Below are 15,562 nucleotides of genomic sequence, written 5' to 3'. Positions count from 1 at the left end.
GTGGGCGTGCGCGAATGGAAAAGATGTTCATTCATTGGCTAGCACCGGAATAGGAGGAGCTACGATAGCCAATAAGAGTTAGTATTTTGGAATATGTAATTATTTAAAACGTATATCTGAAAAGAGGCGATTCACTGGTTGTGGGGCTTTTTGTTCATCTCAGTTAATTGAATCTTTTGAATCTGAGGAGATTTTTTTTTTTTTAACTGTTTTGTTCACTTTCTGAATGATACAACGGTAAACACTTGTATGAGTAAACAATGTATCAATCACACATCCCGTTCGTAAAAAAATGCGCCTATAAATCTACTATCGAATTTTGTTTATACATTACAGAACGATTCGTATATATATATATATATATATATATATATATATATATATATATATATATATATATATATATATATATATATATATATATATATATATATATAAGGCTGCATTTATTTGATTTTAAAAATACAGGAAAAAATTTACATTTTGAAATAGTATTATGATGTAAATTTCTATTTTAATATACATCCAAATCTACTTTATTCCTGTGATGCAAAGCTGAATTTCAGCATCATTACTCCAGCCTTCAGTGTCACACGATCATTCAGAAATCATCAGTGCTGGAAACTATTTTGCTGCTTCTTTTATTTATTTATTCATTTATTTATTTTCAGGATTATTTGATTAATGAAAAATGGTAAAAAGAAGAGCATTTATTTAAAATATAATTATTTTCTAACAATATACACTACAGTTCAAAAGTTCGGAAAATGTTAATATTATTTTTTATTTTAGTAAAACTTTTCTTCAGCAAGGATGTGTTAAATTGTTACCACTGGACTAATGGCTGATGGAAATTCAGCTTTGCATCACAGAAATAAATTATATTTTAAAGTATATTAAAATAGAAACATTTTGGAAGATTATTTTTTTTTTTTTTTTTGACCAAATAAATGCAGCCTTGGTCAGCATAAGAGACTTCTTTAAAAAACATTACAAGTTTTACTGATCCCAAACTTTTGACCGGTAGAGTATATGGCTGTAGATGATATGAGTGAAAGTAAGGCTGTGTGGGTGGAGTTATGAGGCTGCAGTGTAAGGGTTGGGCTTTGTTTACAGATGGGTGGGGGATGTAAGACTGAAGTCTTGGGCTTTCATTATGAAGGTGGTGGTTGCTATGGAGACTGCATCCAGCCTAAGGCAGCCAGATGGCAGAAGCAGACTGTCTCCTGAGCCACGTCAACAGACGATAAGACATAGACTGAAAATTATTACACATGTGCTTATCATGTGCATTAAATAGTGTGAAAAAAAAAAAAAAAAAATCAGCTGAAATGTTTTTTTTTATTATATTTTATATTAAATATTTGGTAAAAACACATTTGTTTTATTATAATAATAATAATAACTGAATAAATGAAATATTTATAATGTCTATTATTCACACTGACAAACTGCAACTGTGTGATGAAAATGAGTATATTATTTATTTTCTATTTTCTATTATAATTCCAACCAATATAATAAATACTGGTAATGATTATTTTATATATATGTGATAATAATAATAATTTAACAAATTATATGATGTCATATTTACCATTTATATATGCATTTATATTATACTATTAAATATTGGTTTTTAATTGTATAATATTATAAAAAAATAGTATAACAAAATTCTGTTTTGTATAATAATTTAATATTTTTGTTTTTGTATTGAAATAAAGACCTATCATTCCAACATTTCTGTTATTAAATTTACAAACTGTTCAATTTATATTATTTAAGGAAATTAAATACATCAATTCAAGTTTCTGCAATAAACAGCATCCAGCATTTAGACATGTACTGTAACTGCATGAAATCACACATATTACACAGTTTAAAGCCACCAAAACCTGTCCTAGACATTCCAAAGAGCCATTTTCAGGATCAGCTGGACTATAACCATAGCATGTTGTGACATTCAATCGGCGTTTGACCCTTTATTCTCAGTTCTTTGAGACTGATGATGATTCACTCACACAATCAGCCAAACACCCCTCCCCCAAAACTCCACCCCCACAGAGTCTCAGGCTGTCGAGAAGACACTTATTAGACCACCTAATGCAGACCTAGACTATGGGGACCCTGTGACATTATCTATTCTCCCTAATTAAGTCTCAATGTCTTTATTTAGGCTTCTTATTAGTAAGCTCAGCAGACAAAAAAATGAACGACCATGTATAACTACATCAACAAGCCTCTTGTTGTGGTCACACACACACACACACACACACACACACACACACACACACACACACACACACACACACACACACACACACACACACACACACACACACACACACACACACACACACACACACACACACACACACACACACACACACACACAATAAATATAGCTGGCCTAAGCACAGGAAACCATGTTAAAATGCATCTAAGCATCTTAGTGTGCGATTGACTCCTAACTCGAACATGGTCTGAAAATTTTCCTGAAATCTTACTGAACATCAAATGCAGGGGTTTTATTATCAATGACTCAAATAAAATACTTTATTTCATTTTTAGAGCATTGAAAACCACAAATTACATGAAACTCTCTAATTCCAATTTCATCATGTAGACGATTTCTTTGATCTTTGGACTGATCTGTCATAAGGAGGAGAATTTCAGACTGTAATGACCATTCAGAGACAATTTTCAGAAACATGATGTAGTACAAGCTAAGTTATCAGGTCAGTAGAATACTACTAGTACTACTACTAATAATAAAACTTTAAATTGGTCATCGGGAAGTCTGACTGTGTACTCCGTGCATATTTTCAAAGAAAAAAATTTTTGGGACAATTTGTGGTTTTATGTGGTGAATAAGTGAATAACAACTAGGTTTACCAGTTATATTGATTGTTCAGTCTATAACAGGGGTAGGCAAGTTCGGTCCTAGAGAGCCGCAGTCCTGCAGAGTTAAGCTTTAACCTTCATCAAACACAACTGAACAAGCTCATCAGTGTCTTCAGGCTACAGGCATTTATCAGAGTTGGAGCTGAACTCTGCAGGACCGTGGCTCTCTTGGACTGAACTTGCATACCCCTGGTCTAGAATCTAAACTGAGGATAATTAATTAGTTTTGGCATTGCACATGGTTAATTTTTTGCAGATACAGGAGCTGTTTCAGCATGAAAAAATGTCTTGAACTGCCCCCTTGTGTTGAAAAAAGAGCACTGCATGTAAAATGTCTAGTTTTCAATTGATTTCAACAAGGTTTATGAAATCATTATGTTTTTAGGATGCTGTGTGCATTATTCTTTGTCCTCCTTTTATAGTAGACATGGAAATAAATGTCCACTCACGGTTTTAACAAGCAAACAGTGACAAAGCACCAAGCTTGTTTTCCATCAACGCGGCACGACATCTAGCCTAAAACTAAACTGAGTAAATAGAAAACATGTTTTCGTTTTAAGGTTCTGGGTCCACACTGTCCAAATCAAGCTAATTTGATTTGTCTTTTTCACGCCAACGCTTAAATAAAGACATAAAGCTGAAGCCCTCTTTAGTGCTTTTAAATGATATTGTTTGGCTATTTCTCTTCCCAGTACTAAACTTCTCTTCTGTCTTTACCTCTGGCTCGGCTGACTGTGATTGTGATGAGTCAACAGATTGAGATTCCTCTAGAGAATTAAGTGGCTTAGTGTCTGAATCTTTAACAGTCTTTGTGGAGTTTTGGAGTGTGGCAATCATACCGCACTCCACAGATTTCCCTTTTCCAATAACACCTATAGAGGGAGCCGGAGAGGAGTTTACATTACTAGGCACGAATAGTTCCTCTTGGCTGGTATTTTCACAACTGGCCTCGAGAAGCGCGATTGTGTGCCGGCGATTGATGATCTGGCCGTTCTGCAGCAGAGAGCTGGATTTAGAGGTATTTTCTTCTATGGTCATGATCAGCAGTCTTCTGTCTTCCTGGAAGAACGTCTGCCTGGGAGAAAGGATCGGTGACAGGGCGTCACCGGATGAAATGCTACTTCGACTGGACTGGTATTGTAAAACTTTCCGTGACACCTCTCTTATATTTTGCACCTCTTTCTCTGTCTGCACAACTTCCTCCTCCTCCACTGTGAATACAGAGACACGTTTATTGATTGAGGTTTCGGCACTTTCCTGCACCGGGTTTGAGATTGTAATCTCTGAGGGCATGGGTGTCTCATCCTTATCAGTGCTCTCCTTCATCAAGGGGGATTGCATGGCCCTTTTAATGCAGCTGTGTCTCTTGATATCTCTGTTGTCAGCGGGATGGATCTCCTGTTTGGTGGTGTCAGTAAGATTCCCCTGCGTGGGTGACCCGGTGCCGGCTCTACGGCGGGATTGGCGACTGCTAGCCCTCTGTAGGATGGACTCCAGTGCAACTCCTTCAATGTCTTTGTCTCGTGAGGAGCAGGTGGCGGTGGAACGCCGCTTGGCTGCAATCTGAGTATGCTCTCGCTGTTTGCGCTTCACTTCTACCATTTCCCGTTGAAGATTCTCCTATATGGTGAAGAGAAATGACACGGGCATAAGGTCATTCCTTATCATTACGTCTGTGGAAGCCATTATTAAATACATGACTTTGAAAAAACATGACATGATTTTTTTAAGTGACAATATAGAAAAATAATAAAAAAAAGAAAGAATTACCTAATGTTATATGTTATAGGTGCACATATGAGCAAATAAGAGCAAATATTCTTTTGTATGCAGTATCATACAAAAGCTGCACTTCATTTAAAAGTTTGGGGTCTGTAAGATTTTTCAACGCTTTTGAAAGAATTCTCTTTTACGCTCACCAAGACTACATTTATTTGATGTAAAATAGAGTAAGATAGTAATATTTTATATATATATATATATATATAATATGCTGATTTGGTCATCAAGAAACATTTCTCATTATTATTAGCCTATCAAATGTTGTGCTGCTCAGTATATTTTGGTACAAACAAAAAAAAAGAAAGAATTTTAACAAACTTTACTGTCACTTTTGATCAATTTAAGGTGTCCTTGCTGAATAAAAATAAAAATTTCTAAATAATAACTTTCTTAAAATCTTACTGACCCCAAAATTAGTGTAGTGTACATTATATTTTACTTGCTTTTTATTTTATGGTTTCAAAATCCTAATACCTTTCCAGGTTTAAACTGTCGTATCTGCACATCATTTCAAACATATTTGTCAAAAGTGCTGTTGATTTCTTTCTTTAGGTGTAAAAAATGCGTTCTTTAGAAGGTGCAATTACCTGAACTGCTCGTTTGAACTTCTCACAGAAAGAGTAGAAAATGGAGCAACACTCCTCTAGTTTGAACTGAGTGGGATCCTCACAGAAAAACTGCGACACCGAATCACTCACGGCAGAAAGGTTTTTGAACGCTGCCTCAGTCTCCGTTAACCTGGTGTCTGCATTCTAAAAAAAGAACAAAGAAAAGATAGATTGTAGAAACTCTTCTGACTTCTTATTTAACCAAAACATTTCATGCAGTCAAGGAAATGTATTCACGTTGATGTTTCAGCACATCAACAGTCAAAAGACTCAATAGTGTGTAACCATATCTACAGACTTTAGACAAAAAGAACTTGCATGCACATATTCAGCGATAAATTAAAAAGGTTTGAGGCCTAACCTGCAGAAAATCCCTCATCTGTTCTTCCAGATCTGGCTGTTTACCAGCATTCTGCTTTGCCACCTGGACTTTACTCACTTCCTTTTGGAAATCAGTTTCGATTTCCTGCTTATGGATCCTGTATTATGGAAGACAGACAATAGTTTTTTCTTAATTGTAATAAAGCTGAAATAAAAAAATATGTATAAATATTAAATGCAAAACTTAAACTTCCATGAAAATTAGAAATGTTGTTTCGGCAACTAACAGTTAAAAGTTAGTTGTAGTTCTCTGTAAAGATACATAATACAAATGTCAATAGCACAAAATGACTAAAACTTAAATTAAACTGCAAACTGAAAAAAAGCTGTTCAAAATATGAATAAATATTATAATAGTATATTAAGCATACAAAAAAATGCTGCTTTTATTGTTGATAGTTTATCACCAGATTTTTATAATGTGTGTGTATATATTCAGCTAAAATTAAATAAATCACATAAAATAATTACATGGAAATGCCATACAAACAGCAATGTGTGGCCTACCTTGCTGCATCTCCAATGTGCTGTAGCTTCTCTGGGAACCTCAGCAGCGATGCATCGATCTTCTGAGCTTGCTGTAGTACCAGACACATGAGAAGATAATTCAAATGGAAATAAAGCTGTGTCTCGTGTGGCTCTGGCACCACAGTATAATATTAAACATCATAGTTACCATCGCAACATAGTGCATGAGGTTCATTCCAGGCTTGTTGGCTTTGGTATCTGCTAGTTTGAGAAGAGATGTTATTCGGAAACCCACTGCGCTGCCAGCGTACCCTCCCTGGAGGAAACGAGGACAGAACGATTAGGATCTCATGACAATGTAAACACACACACACGTGCAGCACATTATGCTGTTTTGAGGTTGACTGACTTTGCTCATTGTTAACAAGCGTAGCTAGATAAAGTGGCATGATAATACTCACAGAGTTCATGTAGTTCCCTGTCTTCAAGACCAGTCGAATGACTGAATGTAGATCAGCACATTCCAACAGCTCTGGAAAGCGTTTCATACATGAGTTAGGTGAAATCCAACAAATCAAACATAGTTACAGGCATGTAGTTGCACTAATAAACAAAGCACTATGGTACTACCTTGTTTTTTTTTACTTTTTTTATATTTCTGGTGAATCAAACCTATAAACTAAGTCATGCATTTAATAAATAGGATGAACATTAAGTAAGACAGTGCTTTATAGGTGATTTATTTTTATTTTTTTGTAATTTAAAAAGGAAAATGACCAGATATTTCATTATTACATTCAAAATATAAAAACATTTCTATATTAATGAAAGATCTGAAAATAATCATCCATATTAGGGACGTTAATTAGTTGTTTGTCGTTAATTACATCAAATTTTTTAACGCATTTCACGCATTTATTTATATATATATATATATATATATATTCATTTAAATAGTAGCTTTAGAAACGTTTAGCTTTCTTATATATATATATATATATATATATATATATAAAAGAAAGCTAAACGTTTCTAAAGCTACTATTTAAATGAATATATATATATATATATATATATATAAATGCATGAAATGCGTTAAAAAATTTGATGTAATTAACGACAAACAACTAATTAACGTCCCTAACGCGCTATTTTTGACAGCCCTAATATATATATATATATATATATATATATAAACATTATTAAGTACATATAATAATTACAAATTATATATATATATATATATATATATATATATATATATATATATATATATATATATATATATATATATATATATATAAAATAAGCAATAACTGGAAACAGAGTGTGACTTGCCTGCTTCAAAAAAGGGAAGAAGGTTGACTTATAAAGGGATCTAAATCTTACCTTGTCCAGCAGAGGTCATGACTGCAACAGAGTGATTCACTTCATCTATAAAGTGTGGGAATTCCTCTTTGAGTACTAAACAGTTCAACCGTTCTTCATAGCTAGAGAAAGAACAAACAAAGAAATAAAATCATAAGGTTCCCTTACATTTAGAGTCATTTTCAGTGACCTGCAAATCCAATGTATCGAAGACGCTCTGTGAACAGTTTTGTAAGTGTGTGTGTGTTTTTGTCTTTTTGGGGCTGTATAAACCTACCAAGGAACTTTGACAAGTTGTACCATGAACCGATCTGCCTCAGAGAGAGTTGAACAGTCTCCTTTGAAATCAAGAAGCTGACGCACCTAATGAAATGTAGAAACAAAAATGAAAGTACTTCTTCATTTTTGAAGGAATGTTTATTCAAATTCCACTGGCACACTATCAAAGCCTTGGAATTGCTCAACAAGTGTAACTAAACCCTAGATCCATTACACCCACCTCTCCATCCTCTGGCAGGAGTTTGCACAACTCCTTCAGTTTCCCAGTACCAAATCTTTCTCCTTTACAGTTGATAATGTCATCAATCATCCCACTCACTGACCTGTGGAGAAAGGTGAAGAAAGATATAGCAGAATTACAGTGATTCAATAATTCAAATGAAATAGCTGCATAAAACATTATCATTTTGTTTTAAAATACAAAAAAAAAAAAAATATTATATTATAATATTATATTCATCATAAAACTATTTTAATTTAATTGTTTCATTTTTCTAACATTGTAAACCTCAATTCTATATTCAGCATTGTTCGGCAAAAAAATGACACATCCGTAGGAGGTTTAGAGGAAGTGTCAAACATATGGACTTCCACAATGAGTCATACTTCACCTTGTTCTGACTAAAAAAATACCGGGACTAGACAAGCCCAATCTTGCTTTTTTAGAGATACACAATCACACCAAACTGGTATCACAAGCTCTAGCACAAAAAAAAAAATTGATGTAGTTATTAACGAGTCAAACTTAAACTGTCACAATCACCTGATAAATGTCTGAGGATAAACAGTGCATGATTAAGGGAACCGCTGATGATGTAAATAAGGCAACCCCAATCTTATCTTCATGCTTGTACTCTGGCAGAAAACATGGACTGTCTGATGTTGTCAGAAATAAATTAATTTGGCTTGCAGAGACATGAGCAATCTATCATATGACTACTGTGCGTTTCCACCCTAGGATCTGCTGATGAAATGAAGAGCTTTTCTAAATCCTCTTTTGTGAAACACTCACCTTCTGAACTGCTTGAGGAAGATACAAATGTTCATGTTCTTCTTGGAGTTGAGGATGGTCACCTGACAAGAAAAAAAAAGCCATTATACTGTACGGACAATGTTTGACAATGACAGCTTTCAGATTGATTTTAAATTTTTTTTTAATGTATATTACATCATTAACATGTAAACAGATTGAACCAAGTATTTACTCCACCTTAATGTGTTTAATCATTTACGGACTATGAAAAACTAATGATGATTTATGAACAACAACTCTGCCTATTAATTTCTTACATTAAGAATTATCACCGGAACATTGTGATGATGTAATTCAGCTGTTGTAAAATTAGATCTTCTACATCACAGTGTTTTTGAAATGAAAGCTATTCAATATTAGTGGAGTCCACCTTATGTCAACACTTCCAGAAAAGAAGCAATCACTCCACCTTTAAAAAGAGTTCAGATCAAAGGACAAACATCATCGAGTGGCGTCTATAAATGACACAGCATTGTCTTTTGAATGACTGTAAGTATTATTTGCAAGAGAAAGTTACATCAAATCTAGTTACTAGGATGTTTTTTTTCTGGCTGTGGGCCATAGCATGACAAATCATGATGACAAAATAATTAAAAAAGAAAAATCTTTCTTAAAGGCTCTCTGAAAAAACAATCACATGGCATTTTTGGGGGGAACTCCCAATTTGAAATCAGATGATTAAATTAAACTTCTCTTTTCCTATTATCTACCTGATATTAGTTAACAATTAGTTCCGTATTATGTGACTTTGGCAGAAGTAAAGCCAGTTTTTAAACAGATGTTCACTGACAGAATGATAACATGCAACTGTTACCTCAATTTTATCTTTATATCTAATATATGCATTCAAAAATTGATTTATGGATTTTACAAAAAAAAAAAAAAGAAAAAACATCACTAAATCAACCTAAATCCATTGGGTTACAAAAAAAGGCTTAAAGGGTTAGATCAATTAGAAGAAGCTTTAAATAGTAATACTCTGATTTTTACACTATGTTAAAGAAGAATGACCATAAAGAAATGGTTCATGCAAAACTAGCAATCATGACACCTCCTACATGCAGCATGACAATATATGATGCTGCTTATGTCACCTTCTGCTCTTTAATCATTACTACAGTGACAATTACGTCTCTATTACAGACTGTTGGGGACAGTCACTGACCCGACCCCAGTGACAAGCTTGATGTAAGCATATGCAGATCTCTTGAGTCTGGAAACGCCAATTTACTTTAAGGTTGCAAGTACAAAACTCATTTTCTGGCACATTCCAGCTGAACTCACCATTTCGGGTCCTGAGGCATGGCTCGGGGACTGGCGTACACTGCGCCTTTTTTTGACCTGGACCTGTTTCTGGTCATCGCGGCTGAACAGCTCTTCCATACCTTTGGTGTCCAACTCAAACTCACTGCTCTTCTCAGCCGTCCATATGTTATGTTTACCAAGCACAGTGTCCTTAGGTATGGCCTCCCAATTAAAATTACGCATTTTAGACGCCCGTGTCGGCCCTCTGGTAAACGGGCTTCCACCGAAGAGGCCAGGGGGTGGAGGGGGAGGGGGAGGTGGGGCAATAGGTGGTGGTGGTGGTGGCGGCGGCGGTGGTATCATGGTTTCACTTGCAAAGATACTGCTGCATCATCCCTTTAAAGAAAAGCCAGAAAAAGAAACAACATGGAAACTCTGTCTCTATGTTAATATATGCTGTCATTTAGCTGAAAAGGGAAGAATTAGTGTATATAGGGAAGTTAACCAAGAAACTCGAATGAGCAATGGTGAATACATAACCAATAAAACTATGGCAGTGAAAAACAGACATATAATATAATGGTGAAATTGGATATAATGGTGAAATTAACCCTTATTATATATATATAGAGAGAGAGAGAGAGAGAGAGAGAGAGAGAGAGAATTCCACCATTATATTTATCTGTAGAATATTTTTAAAGCTTACAAAAAACATCCCAATTCCAATTTTTTTTCTCTTTAAACCACAGTTCATTGCTGGTAATCGTTTGGAACCCTCATATACAAACATTTTGATTACCAAACCAATATAATACTAAATGATGCTGTAAACTATTACAGTAACCTAGTCCGTGAAAAAAAAAATGTCTATGTCCATAGTATTTTATGGTAGCACCTTGATAGCTTTGTATGTTTTAAATCGTAGAAATGATTAACTTACTCGTTTGAGAGGTATCCAAGACGTCCCCCAAAATAAATTACTGTCGCTATCCGAAATTACTTTGGCTGCGTACTCCAAACGGTAAAAATACTTTCGCACGGGACTGTTGGTCACAGCATATCAAGCCGTTCAGCGGAAGAGTGATGTTGTAATCCTCTGCTCTCTTACCTGTAGCTCACGCCCAGAACTCGTCAGCGCACGTTTCAGATCTAATCCCCGCGTCACCGTTCAAATTTCAGCCTACCATGTAAACGGACATTAACTGATAACGGCTAGTACTTTACCGTTAGGAACAGAACGCTGGGCCGTCTACTTGTAAATAATATATATTTTATTTATTTAGTATTTAATTCAAAAATGTGCAAAATATAATGGGTTTGCCTTAAATTATCTGACGTGTATCTTAATGTTGAAGTGAGGTGATGAGTAATTTTTGCAAAATATTGTACATTTCAGAAGAAAACCAAGCAATTCAGAGCAGTTTCAGAGCAGATTTATGTATGTATGTGTATATATATATATATATATATATATATATATATATATATATATATATATATATATATAAACACACACAAAATCCAGTCACTATTCAGTAAGAGAAAAGTCTTAGCAAGAAGTAGTAGTCTGTACACTTAGAGTATTTAGAAGCTCGAACCAAGCCTTGTGGCAGTAAAAGTAGTAGAGATAAGACAAACTCACTATATTTCATGGCTTTCAAATGTGTTTTAATTTCATAAATGGGACTTCACAATTTACATAAATATAAATATATTAACCTTCTTATGACACATACCATGAGCACTTTTTCATTCTTATAACATGACCCAATCCTCCTCCAAACAACCTTACATTAAAAACAAACACACAAGCACAACATTCTTTCATTTCAGCTCTACTCTATTGAGATAAAGTATATAAACTGAACAGGGAGGTGCTCACTGGATAAATATGACTATGAATGCCTCAAAAAATGTGAATGTCTTAACTGAAAGTGATGTGATAGAATTCTATTGTAATTTTGCAACATTCTACTTTAAATGTATAGGAGATGGTAAGTTAAGGCAGCTGTAAAACGTAACCACAGTTAGTTTCCATAAGCCATTTGAATCAAAATTAATATTCATTTGAAGACGTTCTGGTTTTAAATAAACCGGGCATCTTTCCAAGGTTTGGCAACGTAAAGATATCTACTTCTTACGAATCACTTTTACATCCCCGTCCATCCATTTTCAGCTTTCCATGCTCGAGTGTCTCTTTACATCAACAAGGTGATCACTGTTCCTCAAGCCACGATGGCTTGTCAGAACCTGGTGGCTTCAATTTCACATTGAACTGTCTGAGAGTCTGTTCCAGCTGCTGCTGGTTTCCAGCAAAATATGCAGAGACAGCATTATGAAACAGTAGGAGCTGTTTGTGCATCACCTTTACCTGGAAATCAACATACACACATATGAAGAAACTAAGAGAAAACTGTAATACCTTTGACTTGTGAAATAAAACAGGTGAATAACATGGATTTCAACATGGTACCTTATTTTCCTCCAAGAACTTGAGTTTGATGCTGACATCACTGTGCAGTCGCTCATACTTGTCTTTATGGATCTGGTACTGCTGTTGAGCCATCTCAATGCGCACCATGGCTGCAGCGTCCCGCGGACCCACGCTCAACTCCTCCAGGTCGGCCCTGTAGGCATCAAACTCCAGCCTGAAACAATAGCAGCAGTTGTATCACTTTTTTCTTCTGGGAAACACAGAAAGTATTCTGAAGAATCGTAAGCTTATAGTTTTCCACTGTGTGGACCAAAAAACCGACATCAAGAGACATTTCTTAAAATACATTCCTTGGTCTACAAAATAAATAAAGTGCTAAAAGTTCAGAATGACATGAGAATGAGTAAATGAAGACCTAATTTAAATTATTTATACAAAATTAAAACACACACACACTTGAGCCCACCCTGGTCCATTAAACTGCTTTTACCTTGACAGGTTAAAATGTAAATCTTATGATGCAACGATGAATGTTGTGAAAAAAAAAAAAAAAGACCAAGACATGAGTCAGCCAGTATGTGTGTGTGAATGACGACTTCAGACAGATTGACAAACTCATTGCAAAATGAATTCCAATCATATTCTAAATGATGTTGAAATAAAGCATTTACTTGTTCAGCCCTTTTTGTAATCTACATTCCATGATATACTTGTCTACTGCAGTAAGTAGAAAAGTCTTCATTTCTGGGTTTTCTTAGCAACTATACAACACACACACACACATATAAAATATATCTAAATTATATATTTAAAATAAAATAAAAAATAATAATTAAAAAATGTTTTTTTTTTTATATTTTTTTAGACGTGTTGTGATTTCATGCTAATTTGATTGATCAACCTATATATTGTGTAATTAATTTGTGATTTTTTTTTTGTCAATCCTAATCTAAACTTGTTTAAGGACCCATTAACACATTGCTCATGTAACATGTAGCTCAATAACATAAAACTTCTGATACCTTGCATTCTCATACATCTTGATGGTCATGAGTGTGTCCTCCATGGTTTTGTTGACTAGTGTATTAATGCTGGACACAAAGAAATTGATGGCACCCAGGAGCGTCTCTCCATTCTTGCATAGCAGTCTTTGTGTCTCTGCATTAAAGCCAAACTCATCCTGGAAAAGTTTAAATTAAGTTAAGGCTAACATTATTTATAAAGCTTTTAAACCATCAAATAGAGTAAAAGCCTATTAGATTATTATGTTAAAATTGTCACTAAACCACTGCATCAAAACTACTAATACTCTATTTTAGTGGAACCAAAATGTTCACACATTCTGAAAAAAATTTACAGTCTGCAATGTAATGAAAGAAAAATTTACTCTAGATTCATGTTTTAATTAAAATTTAATCCATTTAACCATGAAATAAAATCATTTTATGAAACATACAAAATATAAGTAAAATGTAACAGATCTGCAATAGAACAGTGGATATCATTTTGCACAGTATTTATTTATTTTGTATTTTTTGCCTTGATGGAAAAAAAAAGACCTTTAAGGTAAGTGCTAGCAATTCCTTCTATTGTAAAAATAATTTACAAATGGTGAGATTCAGTGTTATGTGATATGTAACCGAATATAAATTCGACCAGCCACAGAGCAGGGACACACCATGAATAGTACCTGCAATTCTGGTGATTTCTGGCTAAGATCAGCAAAGGTGTCTCCGAGAGCCTGCTGAGTCTGCACCATGTTGTAGAAGTGGTTGGTGAGCTCACGTGCTAGTCTCAGAATATGCTCGTACTTCATTTTAGTCTCTCTTAGCACATCGATCTGAGCCTCAAGCTCCATGTCCACAGTCTTCGTTCCACGACCGAAGCGCTCCGAAAACATCTGTTTTGTGCACTGGTAAAAAAAGGACGGCAAGAGATACATATGAATCCCTTCATAGTTTTATCTTTATAAAGCCGAAATACCTATACATAATTAATTCAAAATAAATCTTTGTGGTCAGAAAGATTAAAAAAAATTAATAGTTTTATAAAGCAAGGATGCGTTCAATTTATCAAAGGTGACAGTAAAGACATTTAGAATGTTACAAAAGATTTCAATATATGTTATAGTCATCAAAGTATCCTGAAGCAGCAGAATTGTTTTCCACATTTATAATATTATTTTTTCTTGAGCACCAAATCAGCATATTAGAACGATTTCTGAAGGATCATGTGACACTACACTAAAGTAATGGCTGCTGAATATTCAGCTTTGTCATAAGAGTTCCACAATATTGTTGTTTTTACTGTATTTTTTAATAAATTCCTTCAGCCTGGGTGAACTTAAAGAGACTCGCTTCAAAAACATCAAACTACTGTACCTTGTACGTGTTAATGCTCCACTTTTTCACGCTGTCAAATTTCTCTACAGCTACTCCTTTTGCGGCCTCCTCTGACATCATGGATGGGTGGCTATTGCTGTGGTGCATGCTGGGAGCTGAGAGTAGAAAACGTAGGTACATTTATTAGAAATAGGGGGCCATACCAAAACACAATACCATTCCAAAAAGGGCATTCTGGATATAAGGGACGGCGTTTTGAATATCACAACCCAGTCACTTTATAGACACCTCATGCACTGGACCATTTTCAAACTAGAGACTTCAAAATTCTACACAGAACGAATCAATTCATTCCTGAGACTAAAAAATGAATAGGGTTGAGAATAAAAGGTGTGATGACAGTAAATGAGTAATGAGTGATGATTAAGGGCTGAAAATGTGTCTGGCGGTGACAGGACGGGGTGAGGAGGCCCTGAGATACCTGGGTAATGTCCTGGCTGGTGTGCTATCCAACTGGTGGCTGAATGACTGGGAGTGATGCCCCTGGATTTGAAGCGGATGTCTGAAATGAACGAGTAACAGTGGACGGGTGGAGGAATGGGATGGAGGTTTAGTTCAAGTGAAGGGCCTTTTATTGAAATTTCAACACTGAGTGTTTTGTAGTAATATGAATGAGTAACACACATGAACTGGGTGGTACAATGATTATTCTGTA

The 15,562-nt window shown here is 34.9% G+C and overlaps 2 protein-coding genes across 9 annotated transcripts in view; both read right to left on the bottom strand.

Annotated features, from left to right (window-relative positions):
- Window positions 1-2,545: 2,545 nt before the first annotated feature.
- On the bottom strand, window positions 2,546-11,211 carry fhdc4 (FH2 domain containing 4). The gene is made up of 12 exons (XM_052615883.1): window positions 11,012-11,211; window positions 10,111-10,467; window positions 8,806-8,867; window positions 8,014-8,116; window positions 7,792-7,877; window positions 7,536-7,636; window positions 6,608-6,678; window positions 6,355-6,462; window positions 6,186-6,256; window positions 5,659-5,776; window positions 5,277-5,441; window positions 2,546-4,527 (listed from the first exon to the last, which is right to left on the bottom strand). The coding sequence occupies exons 2-12, from the start codon at window positions 10,432-10,434 to the stop codon at window positions 3,496-3,498; spliced, it is 2,241 nt and encodes a 746-aa protein (XP_052471843.1). The 5' UTR covers window positions 10,435-10,467; window positions 11,012-11,211; the 3' UTR covers window positions 2,546-3,495.
- Window positions 11,212-11,717: 506 nt separating this feature from the next.
- The window catches only part of arfip2a (ADP-ribosylation factor interacting protein 2a), an 8,337-nt gene continuing 4,492 nt past the window's right edge, over window positions 11,718-15,562 (bottom strand). For 6 of the 8 annotated variants that reach the window (XM_052615825.1, XM_052615829.1, XM_052615827.1 and 3 more), the window contains 6 exons: window positions 15,329-15,409; window positions 14,887-15,002; window positions 14,196-14,417; window positions 13,528-13,685; window positions 12,545-12,719; window positions 11,718-12,442 (listed from right to left, as the gene is read on the bottom strand). In XM_052615825.1, the coding sequence (XP_052471785.1) occupies window positions 12,287-12,442; window positions 12,545-12,719; window positions 13,528-13,685; window positions 14,196-14,417; window positions 14,887-15,002; window positions 15,329-15,409 (908 nt within the window). In that variant the 3' untranslated portion in view covers window positions 11,718-12,286. The remainder of the gene's footprint in view (window positions 12,443-12,544; window positions 12,720-13,527; window positions 13,686-14,195; window positions 14,418-14,886; window positions 15,003-15,328; window positions 15,410-15,562) is intronic. The other 2 variants (XM_052615832.1, XM_052615833.1) reach the window with 1 other exon arrangement.

The sequence above is a fragment of the Carassius gibelio genome, chromosome A15, assembly GCF_023724105.1.
Source record: "Carassius gibelio isolate Cgi1373 ecotype wild population from Czech Republic chromosome A15, carGib1.2-hapl.c, whole genome shotgun sequence".
Taxonomy (NCBI): domain Eukaryota; kingdom Metazoa; phylum Chordata; class Actinopteri; order Cypriniformes; family Cyprinidae; genus Carassius; species Carassius gibelio.
Note: the sequence above shows the minus strand (reverse complement) of the source record. Positions and strands in the feature narration are given on the sequence as shown.

Coding starts and splice junctions, on each gene's coding strand:
- fhdc4 (XM_052615883.1), bottom strand. CDS start 10,434: ATGATACCACCGCCGCCGCCACCACCACCACCACCTATTGCCCCACCT. Junction 7,637..7,791: donor CAACTTGTCAAAGTTCCTTG/GTAGGTTTATAC, acceptor TTCTTTCTCTAG/CTATGAAGAACGGTTGAACT. Junction 6,257..6,354: donor TCATGCACTATGTTGCGATG/GTAACTATGATG, acceptor CTGGTACTACAG/CAAGCTCAGAAGATCGATGC.